Below are 11,480 nucleotides of genomic sequence, written 5' to 3'. Positions count from 1 at the left end.
TTTACTGAGTATTCTTGCCATTATGAGTGTTATTTCTATGACTTCGGACTTACGCTGCACAGCCACCGTAGTTTCTTTGAATAGAAGTTCACTAATGCTTTGGTCTGCTCGAAAAAGCATGGTTAACTGTCGAATGTGACTCGATACTTTCAGTAGATCGACTTCTACTCCCTGCAGCATCTGGCTGACTACCTCGCGCGTGCTGGAATACCTAGAAATTATTTCTGAGCAGATGGGAAATTTCATGGTCGTGATGGCACAGTAGATCTGATAAGCTTTTTGCTTTGTGTCCCTATTTCTTTCCAACGATAACTTTTCCAGGGATTGTGCAATATTGGTAAACGTAGTATTAAATTTTCTAATCGCAAAGTATTTTTCAGTCCATCTTTTGTCGCATAGCCTATGTAAAGTGACACCTGCAACTGCAGGCCTCTGACCATTCTCACGAAAGAACTTGATGATTTCTTTAATTATTCCCACGGTGTTTCTTAAATGTGAAATATTATTTAACTCGTTAATAATTAAGTTTAGGCGATGGCTGGAACAGTGAAAATACTGGGCCGTGGGAAATGCATCGGAAATTTTTTTATGCACCCCTGAACTATGGCCAGCCATTGTACTGCAGCCGTCAAACCCTTGCCCAACGGTATCGATAAGGTCAAGCCCCCACTCAGAAAATTTTTCCTTTATTGCGCTCGCGCTGTTCTGGGCATTTGGGCGGTTTAATAATGGAGCGAAGCCGAGGAAATCTTCCCTGATACACATCGTACTGCTCTCAAAATATCGCACACCCAAAGTTAGTTGTTTGACTCCAGCCACATTCATGGTCTTATCAGCTAAAATGGAAAACATCTCATTTTTCTTACCATCTTCAATTATTGTAGACCTTAAGGATGTGGCACAAATATCAATAATTTCATTTTGGGTCCTATGAGACATATAGCTTGCGTTTTTCGTGCCATCATTCAAATGATGCAGTAAAACTAATTCGTCGGCTTCCTGCCTGAATTTTAATAAATCATTAAAAACAGCAGTTTTTTCGGTTTTTCCTCTCAGTGGCAGGCCGTGTATTGCACATATAATTATTGTTGACATGATGGATTTGAGTTTTTTCCGATTTTCTTCTGTTTGCTGGGCCAAATCCTGGTTAAGAAGTACATTCACACCTTTTATCTTATTTTTAATAATTGATAAGAAGTTGCTGGATATTTCAACAGCCTCTTGGTGCCACTTACAGCTCGAATGAGCCTTGGCATTTTCGTGAAATTGCTTGAATTTGGTGAAAGGTCAGGATCATGAACCCACCTTGCACACCTCTATCAACATTATGCTTAAAAAAAACGCATGGTACACATAATGCGCCTTTCTGTACATTTGAATATGCAAGCCAATTTTACTTAGCCAGCCACTCATGAGTAAATGTCCGCTTTCCTAGAGCAACATCGCCTTTAAAATTGTCGTTTTTGTCAGGCCTCCATGATTTGCTGAGCAGCAAGAACCTTGTTTCGTCGTCAATTTCTCGTTTAATATACAACCCTATATCCAACGAATCAGAGCCGTATTCTGTTTCTAATTTGACATCTTGCACAGAGATACTTTCAGGAACTGATGATGTACTAGGAACAGGGTCCAAAAGATCATCTGTTTTCAAACGTTTGCTGAAAAAATGTCTGATGTCCATTATATTCTCTATATCCCTCAGACGAAGACACCTGCAAGGAGCACATTCAATTAGTATAGCATTATAACAGCCTAAGAGAGATCCATTAAGCATTTAATGGAAGAAATTGAAGAAGAAGAAGAAGAAGTTGTCGTAGAAACTTCAAAAAGGGCGCATTCGATTGAAACTGAGACACACACACACACACACCCACAAAAACACACACAAACAAAAACAAACACACACACACAAACACACACACAAAAACACACAAACACACAAACACGCACACAATCAATCACACAAACAAACACTCAAACACAATCACACACAAACACAATCACACACAAAAACAAACACACACACACACACAAACACACACAAATACAAACACACACACAAACACACACACACAAATAGACACACACAAACACACATACACTCACACACTCACAAACACACACACACACAAACACACACACATAAACACACACACACAAGAACACACACACAAACACTCACACAAACACACAAACAAAAACACACACAAACGAACAAACAAAAACAATCACACACACACACAAACAAACACAAACACACAAACTCTAACACAAAAACCCACCAAAAAAAAAAAACAAACACAAGCATACGAAAACCTAAACTCACAAACAGACACACAAACACCCACACGCTCAAACACATACACAAAAACACAAAAACAAACTAAAATACACAAACACACACACAAACACACACACACACACACACAAAAAAATACACACACACCCACATACACAAACAAACACACACACACAAAAACACACACACACATACAAACAAAAACAAACACAGACAAACACACACAGACACAAACACACACACACACAAATAAACTCACACACACACACACAAAAACACACGCAAAAACACTCAAAAAAACAAACACAAACACATTCAAATAAATACAAACAGACAAACAGAGCACAGAAATCGATATCTATCATCTTATATTTGAAGTCCTTGAGTCAAAAGATCTACTGAAAGATATCTGAGAATATCTAATAAATAAGAGACGACCAAGCCAGTAGCTCTGTAGCCCACCGAGTGAAGCAAAAAGAAAAGGGCTAAATAGTACTAATTTAATAGCCCGCCTGCTGTGAATTAGAAGAAGAAGAAGAAATTAGCCATTTTTCCGGCCCAGTTTTCCAGAAAATGCCGAATGTAGACGCGGCTTAAACCAAATGTTTGGTAAGAAGAAGAATTAACAAAGAAACAACACAGCAACATGGGGTGTGTTCCAGCTGAAAAATCAAGTAACTTTAAAGTAACTACAGAAGTTACTGAAATTTTACATTCACCTGGAACGATTTTGAAGTAACTAAGTTTTTATTCAGATAGAAAAAATCAGGACCAAGAATTTGAAAAATCTTTGCTTGAGACCCATTTTGTTTGAATTTAGAATAACTTTCTGTGCATAAGTTCTTGTAAATTTTTAGTTAAAGCCACTGACCAGTAGAGGAAATTTTTAGAATTGATGATGGAGTCATAAACTTTTGACACAACTTATCTTCAAAGGATATTCTAGTTAGCCTACATCAGCAGATTTTTTGGGTTGGGTATAGTTTGAAAATAAACTATATATATATACGTATAATATAGGCTGCTTTGTGGGTTAATGAGGTCTAGTACTCCCCATTATATTGTGGCAGTAGGAAATTTTTTATTGAAGGGAAGGATGTCAAATGGAGTGTAATTTTTTCTTCAGTAGGCTAGTTGTCTTTTTTGTGTGTGGCTTTAAAAGGTGGTAAATTTTTACTAAATCAAATTATTGAGTTAGGAATAAAGTGAATACACCATTCAATGCCTTTTTTTATGCTGATTACAAATATATTAATAATTTCTTTCGGAAATGATTCTCAGCCCCCCCCCCCTAACCAAACACCCACCTCCCTATATGCAAATATATATCCTGAATTGACATATCTAGGGGGGGGGGTAAAATTCATTTCCAATAGAAATGATTGTTATATTTGTAATCAGCATAAAAAAAGGCATCAAGGTATATTCACTTTATTTGAAACTCAATAATATGATTTGGTAAAAATTTACCTAAAAGGCTTTTAAATACAGATTATTATTATTATATTCCTTCAAGGCATATAAAAAGTTGGTAAAATTCTGCTTTAGCTACTTTTGGCTATCCTGGAAAGGGGTTAGGTTAGGAAAATGAAACTTTCAGAGATGGATCTATAGGCTAAAGTGTGACCTGGGAAGGTATTTTGAAGTACCTACCTCCATTCCTCCCTCTAGAGTGTTCTTAAATTTTCCTACATGGCAGGTCTATTGAAATTTGGACAAAACAATATTTTACCTAAATTTTCAGTTATCAGTTTCTTTTCTCTGGCTTTAGTTCTGAAAATGCAATTTGAGTAGAATTTTATGCAATATCAATGTTTTTTTTCCAAAATTTAAATGTATTTGCATATCTTTAGAATCTTATAAATTGGGATTAAGCAAAGTTGTGAAGCTGAAAATTTTTTGTTATACTTCATTTAAGCAGATGATCTATTTTGCAAGGTTTCACTTTTATAACACCCAGATTTTCAAAGGCCAGAACCCTCTAGAGGGAGAAGGAGTGGATATGGGTACTTAAAAATACCTTCCTGTTACATACTTTAGACTATAGACCCATCCCTGAAAGTATCAATTTCCTATCCCTTTCCAAGATAGCCAAAAGTAGCTAAAGTACAATTTTACCCTATAATTATGTTTTATTTATATATAATCACTCCCTCCTATCTCCCTCTCAATCAACAAAGGGTTACTGTCCCCTGGATATGAATAGCTACTGAACTTTCATTAAATTAAATGTAGATAATAGTACCAGTATGATCATGTTTTATTTTATATAATCACCCATTTCTCTCCCTCTCAATCAATAAATGGTTGGGGGTAAATTATAGTATAGAGCTGCATGATTTTCCCCATGGTATTTAGTCTAAGTGGAAAGTCATGTACCTGATGCTGTCCCTACTGTTTTTAGTTGGATGGAAAAAATCCAAAGAAAGTCCCCTTTGAAATCCAAAGAAAGAGCCCAAAAGTGAGATTGAATTTGTCAAAGCTCGGAGGTTTGCCCCTTTGGTCTGTTTAAAGAAAACGGATACTTAATTGTAGCTTTGCTCATTTCAATCTCAAGGGTGACCTATATTTGTGACACTTCATTAAATGGTTGTAAAAGAGTACTTTTATTTATCCATTTGTCTTGTTTTCTACAAGTCTTTTTTAATCTTTAAATTGATATACATTTCTTACAAATTACTTATTCATACCAGAGGTTCATTTGCAAGTTTTTGACCTACTTTGAAATCTCTGGTCTCAAATAACATTTAAATTTATTGAAGCTAGGAAACATAGAACTCCTGTCTTTTTAAAGAAAATGAATGGACATGAGTAGGTCTTATTGCACTAAAGCCCTGGGGTCATATCATTTTCCTAATCTAACCCCTATCCAAGACAGAAAAAAAAGTAGCTGAACTAGAATGTACCAAAAGTTTACTGTTATTTTGTATTGTCCATCATAAGGCTATTTTAAAGACAATTTGTTTTTTGTACATTGTTTCCTGATTGATTAAGCTAACCTATATTTTATATTTGACCTTATTTATTGCACAAAAAGAGAAGTAGGGCATTGCATAAACAACCTAATAATAAATTCATTATGCAAAGGTATTAACTTTGCAATAAATTTGTGTGCATTAACCTAGATTTCACATTTAGTTAAATCTGCCCTATTGTATAAAATTGACTTAATTTTTTAATAAAAAAGAAGTGGTTCATTGTGTAAATACTGTTGTCCTTTGATAGGTGAAAAGTAAAAATAAGCAAACATATAAACTTTGTATACATTTGTATAAACTTAATTCAGCTATTAAAGTTACAACAATTACATCTAGTACTATTGCTGATAATCCCTGTTTATCTCATTACTTTTCATATTATATTTTTTTGGGGGGTAGGGGGAGGGGATTTTATGTCATGTTGGACTGTTGTTTTGGGTTTTCTTCCTTCTCAAATACTTGATACTCTGCAAAACACTCATTGTTATTAAAACATATTTCTTACAAAATCATAAAATATTAATTAACTTAAAAAATTTATTGAGGATCTCAGCTAGAAATAATTTTAGTTATTAGATTTTACCATTTTGCAGCTTTTCAAATCTTCATACTATGAGCTCTGTCAGTGGTTCATCAGATATGGCACAACGTTTTGTAGCCCTACAATTGCTTATTGACGAAATTATGGGGACAGATGACGAATCAGATGAAGATGAAGTACTGATGGTGGTAAGTTGTAATATAATACTAAAGTTCTTCTTGCAGGTTAATTTTTTTTCTAGACATGAACTGAATTATTCAGGTATGGACCAAGTTCCAAAGCTGCCAGTAGCAGAATTCCAAAAGCTATTTTTTTTAAATGTAAAATGGTATTTTCAGACCAAATCCAGCAATAAATTTGAAAACTACCAAGTAGCTTTGCTAGTCTGTCTGACATGCTGAATCAGATGGTGTAATTTTCATTAAGATTTCTTGACTTTTTGTGTGTTCCCTCACTTTCAAAAATAATAATATTCTAAATCTTGTAGCTTTTGATGGGTAGCATTAAACTTAATGAACCTTATTTAATTGGAATCATAGGCCATACAATGGTACTGCCTAAGTAACGAGCAATGTGGGCACAATGTATTATATTTTTTTGACCAGGGCACTTTGTATAGAAGTAGTTGTTGTCACAATTTCAAAAGGGTCTCATTTGATTGAAAATTGCAAGTTCGAGTGCCCATTTTAATAGTCAAAAGTTATTAGAGAGCAACCAGCCCCTCCCCTCACCCACGCCAATAATTTCCCCAAATGTATCCAGTCAACATTGTTAGACAGCCATTTTGTTAAATGTAGTTGAAAGGTCTAGTAATTATGACTTTGAAAATTACACCCCCACCCTGGAGCAGGTAATTTGCAGTAGTTTTACACTTATATTATTTTACCTTATTTTTCTCATTTTTGGATTAATAGAGCTCCTTACTTTTTTTTTATTAAATAAAAAAAAAACAATTTTTTTAAACTGAAAGTAAGGAGCGACATTAAAACTTAAAACGAACAGAAATTATTCCGTGTATGAAAGGGGCTGTCCCCTCCTTAACGCCTCGCTCTTGACGCTAAAGTTTTTTATTGTTTAAAAAAAATAAAGTTGTGAGACAGAGTCTAGACAACGTCTAGACTCAATTCAATGTCTAGACAACGACCGTTCACAAGTAAAAGTTGGTGCTTAGCTAAAACTACAAATTTAGTTTCCAATTGTCATTTCTAGCCAATCAAGAGAGCTTATTCGGGCAAAACTTTCAAAATTGTAATCCCTATTTTTACTGTCACAAGGTAATGGATGAGATAAGCGGAGCAATTGCCTTAGTGTGCTTCACTATTATGCCTGGTGGTTCATATTTGCCTAAAATGAAAAAAAAACAACTAACGAGAAAACAAAAATTAAATTTCAGTTTAGAAATGTAAACAAAAATGATGAAAATAGTGGAACTTGACACATTCTGATTGGCTGTAATCGAAAATCCTAGACATTGAGTTCTAGAGTCTAGAACTCAATGTCTAGCCAAGCGCCTTGTCTAGCTAAGCACCGAATTTTACTTGTGAACGGTCGTTGCCTAGACATTGAATTCTGGCTAGACACGTGTCTAGACATGGGATTCTAGCTGGACACGCTTGTGAACGCCACTTTACCATAAACTGTTTGATACCATTTTAAAAAAAACGGTGACCGGCGTTTACCCCCCCCCCCCCCGCGGAAAATAAGGATTTCCTAATTTGAGGATTTTTTTTTGTCTGTAGGGGGAAGGAAATTTAGTACTTGTGTATTATACGCCACTCACTCAAGTTTACAGTTTCTTTTAGCTTAGCGTGAAATAAGACAAGTGACAGAATAGATGGGAAATATGTAATTTGGGCTATATACTTGCACATAAGGGGCTATATATTTGTATATAGGGGGGGGGGTGGGTGGGTGAAGTGTTAGGCAGAAAACACATAATGCACACATACCAGAATTTTTCATGGAGAGAGAGCTGGATTTCCCGGTATTATTTAAAAACAATCAGAACTTAAATTAAAAAGTTTTTTCAACTGAAACTAAGGAACGACATCAAAACTTAAAACAAACAGAAATTATTGTGTATATGAAAGGGGTTGCCTCCTCCTCAAGCCCTCTCTCTTTACAATAATTTTTTTTTTTTAGAATTTTAAGACTAATTAGTGGTAATGTCACAATTCTGTCTTGGTGAATGGACAGATACAAAGCTAGTGAATGCATTGATAAGTATCTTATCATTTCCCTTATGGATGCTGCTTTTGACTTGTTGCAAAATTAGAAACTTCTGAGGGAACATAAACCTTAGTTTGCTTTTCTGAATTTAAAACAAATGAGCTGAAACATGAACACTTAATTTGTTAGGTTAGGTTAGGTTGAAAAAAACAACTAACAAGAAAACAAAAATTAAATTTCAGTTTAAAAATGTAAACAAAAATGATGAAAATAGTGGAGCTTGACACATTCTGATTGGCTGTAATCGAAAATCCTAGACATTGAGTTCTAGAGTCTAGAACTCAATGTCTAGCTCAGCGCCGTGTCTAGCTAAGCACCGAATTTTACTTGTGAACGGTTGTTGTCTAGACATTGAATTCTGGCTAGACACGTGTCTAGACATGGGATTCTAGCTAGACACGCTTGTGAACGCCACTTTACCATAAACTGTTTGATACCATGTTAAAAAAAACGGTGACCGGCGTTTACCCCCCCCCCCCCCGCGGAAAATAAGGATTTCCTAATTTGAGGATTTTTTTTTGTCTGTAGGGGGAAGGAAATTTAGTACTTGTGTATTATACGCCACTCACTCAAGTTTACAGTTTCTTTTAGCTTAGCGTGAAATAAGACAAGTGACAGAATAGATGGGAAATATGTAATTTGGGCTATATACTTGCACATAAGGGGCTATATATTTGTATATAGGGGGGGGGTGGGTGGGTGAAGTATTTGGACAGTTTGAAGGCAGAAAATACATAATGCACACGTACCAGAATTTTTCATGGAGAGAGCTGGATTTCCCGGTATTATTTAAAAACAATCAGAACTTAAATTAAAAAGTTTTTTCAACTGAAACTAAGGAACGACATCAAAACTTAAAACAAACAGAAATTATTGTGTATATGAAAGGGGTTGCCTCCTCCTCAAGCCCTCTCTCTTTACAATAATTTTTTTTTTTTAGAATTTTAAAACTAATTAGTGGTAATGTCACAATTCTGTCTTGGTGAATGGACAGATACAAAGCTAGTGAATGCATTGATAAGTATCTTATCATTTCCCTTATGGATGCTGCTTTTGACTTGTTGCAAAATTAGAAACTTCTGAGGGAACATAAACCTTAGTTTGCTTTTCTGAATTTAAGACAAATGAGCTGAAGCATGAACACTTAATTTGATGAGTGTCCATTGTAAACCTAAGTAACTTACAATATCAAAGTTAATAAAAATCTTTAGTTTTATTATGCCTGGCATCTAATGGGCATGTTTCCAAGATTTATCAGGTGCTGGTAGCTACAGCAACTTTGTCAAAATAGATTATTGGATGTGATCAAAATTTGTCCAAAAAGTACTTATCTATTATAGATTGATGTCTTGCTGTAACATGATTAACAATATTTGCAAGAATAAATAAAACTAAGCTCTTTAGAATTTAGTCTTTCACATATATTGAATTTTAGGGTTTTGCTGATAATGTGAATCTTTGATTTTAAGGTAAATTGTGCGTGACTTGCCATTGTTGGAAAATGAATCAGGGTCATTAATTTTTTCTCTCAATTATCAACCACTAACAGTTCTCTTCCAATAATATTTTGCTGAGCTTGCCCATGATTTTTTTTTTCTAGGCATGTGCTACTGCTGGAGAAGCAAAAGAAAATATGCATCTTTCGAAAATAAAAGGGTATTATGAAGAAACAATCCCTGCCATGAGTGACAAAGAATTTAAAAGTCACTTCCGGTTAGAGAGAGGAACAGCAGATGCCCTGCTACAAAATATTAGCTTGAAACTGGCAAAAACAGGGGCCAATAGTGAGCCAGAAATATGCCCAAGTAAGCAACTTCTAATTGCTTTATGGGTATGGGCAACCCCTGATAGTTATAGATCAGTTTCTCAGAGGTTCAATATTTCCAAATCTTCTGTAGCTAGAACCCTATGAAGAATGGCAGATGTCCTTGTTGGAATGGCATCTACCATAATAAAATGGCCAGAAGGACAGTATGCCCAGAATGTAAGAGAACATTTTCGGAAGATGTCAGAGTTTCCAGGGGTTATTGGTAGTATTGATGGAACACATATTCCAATACTAGCTCCTACTGACGACAGTGAGTCTTATATTAATAGAAAAGGGTACCATTCACTGCAAATGCAAGCAGTTTGCCAACATAATTTAAAATTTACAAATTGCTATGTTGGTCAAGTTGGCTCAGTCCACGATGCTCGTGTATATAGACTTTCATACCTGGGGCAAGATATGGAAAATAATTTAATAAATTTTCCACCAGACTGTCACATTATAGGAGACAGTGCTTATCCACTGAGCTCACTTCTTTTAACTCCCTATCAAGAAACTGGAAATTTAACTTGTTACCAGAAGAACTACAACAACAAACATTCATCTACAAGAATGACAATTGAGCGGGCATTTGGCCATCTGAAAGGTCGTTTCCGTCGCTTACAGTTTTTCCCTTCCCCAGATATTGCGTTTATATGCAAATCTGTGATTTCATGTTGTGTATTACACAATATTTGTGTGGATAACATTGATTTGATTCCTGTTGATGCGGAAAATTACAGGGATCCAAGTCTGACTAATAGTGACTTGGATGTCAGTATATTAGGGCAACAAAGAGATGGAAAAAGTAAACGCGACGAAATTGCTGCCAATCTCAGGCTTTCATCACAATTTACTGCAACATAAGTATTGTACAGAAAAAATTTAATGGTTTATTCACTTTTCTGAGTTTAGTGTTTAATATTATATATATATATTTTATATATATACATACATATATATATATATATATATATATATATATATATATATATATATATATATATATATATATATATATATATATATATATATATATATATATATATGTACATGTATATATATATATATATATGTACATGTATATATATATATTTATGTACTTTATATTATATATATATAAATATATATTTATGTGGGTTTGCCTATATATTTTTGTATACATATATTAAATAGTATACTGCATATTTGTTATATTAAATTGTTTTGAATATTTATACAGCTGTTAAAACAATGTAGCAATTTAAAATGTTTACCATTTATAGCAGTCGCATAAATTCAAATTAAAGAGCAGTCTATGAACTATATTTAAACTTTAGTTTTTTGGGGTTTAGGGGGAATAAAAGGTACCTAGGTTTGTTTTCGCTGTCCTTAGTATTTTGAAAGTAGCAGTATATTTCAGTAACAGTGAGATTTGGTTCTCACTGTTCTTGTTGCTTTAACAGTACACTAACAGTAAAATTTCGATTGTGCTGTCCTTGGTACTTTAATGGTAACAGTACATTTCAGTAATAGTACAATAACAGTGAGATTTCGTTCTCACTGTCCTTGTTACTTTAGCAGTAACAGTAAGATTTCGTTTTTGCTGTCCTGGATATATAATAAATAAAATGAAACCCAAATAAA

At 34.4% G+C, this 11,480-nt stretch overlaps 2 protein-coding genes across 2 annotated transcripts in view; one reads left to right on the top strand and one right to left on the bottom strand.

Moving 5' to 3' along the window:
* LOC148938666 (zinc finger MYM-type protein 1-like) overlaps nt 1-1,095 on the bottom strand; it is a 6,939-nt gene extending 5,844 nt beyond the window's left edge. The window contains exon 1 of the mRNA XM_089107620.1: nt 19-1,095. Coding sequence (XP_088963746.1) covers nt 19-1,095 — 1,077 coding nt within the window. The remainder of the gene's footprint in view (nt 1-18) is intronic.
* Nucleotides 1,096-2,944: 1,849 nt separating this feature from the next.
* Nucleotides 2,945-10,723, top strand: LOC148938665 (uncharacterized). The gene is made up of 3 exons (XM_089107626.1): nt 2,945-3,034; nt 5,871-6,006; nt 9,648-10,723. Exons 1-3 carry the CDS (start codon nt 2,946-2,948, stop codon nt 9,957-9,959), a joined length of 537 nt encoding a protein of 178 aa, XP_088963752.1. The 5' UTR covers nt 2,945; the 3' UTR covers nt 9,960-10,723.
* The last annotated feature ends 757 nt before the right edge of the window (nt 10,724-11,480 follow it).

Source organism: Artemia sp. Qi Xiang Cuo, unplaced genomic scaffold, assembly GCF_049724085.1.
Source record: "Artemia sp. Qi Xiang Cuo unplaced genomic scaffold, ASM4972408v1 HiC_scaffold_3027, whole genome shotgun sequence".
In the NCBI taxonomy this organism is placed as follows: Eukaryota; Metazoa; Arthropoda; class Branchiopoda; order Anostraca; family Artemiidae; genus Artemia; species Artemia sp. Qi Xiang Cuo.
Note: the sequence above shows the minus strand (reverse complement) of the source record. Positions and strands in the feature narration are given on the sequence as shown.

Coding starts and splice junctions, on each gene's coding strand:
- LOC148938665 (XM_089107626.1), top strand. CDS start 2,946: ATGGGGTGTGTTCCAGCTGAAAAATCAAGTAACTTTAAAGTAACTACA. Junction 3,035..5,870: donor TCACCTGGAACGATTTTGAA/GTAACTAAGTTT, acceptor ACCATTTTGCAG/CTTTTCAAATCTTCATACTA. Junction 6,007..9,647: donor AAGATGAAGTACTGATGGTG/GTAAGTTGTAAT, acceptor TTTTTTTTCTAG/GCATGTGCTACTGCTGGAGA.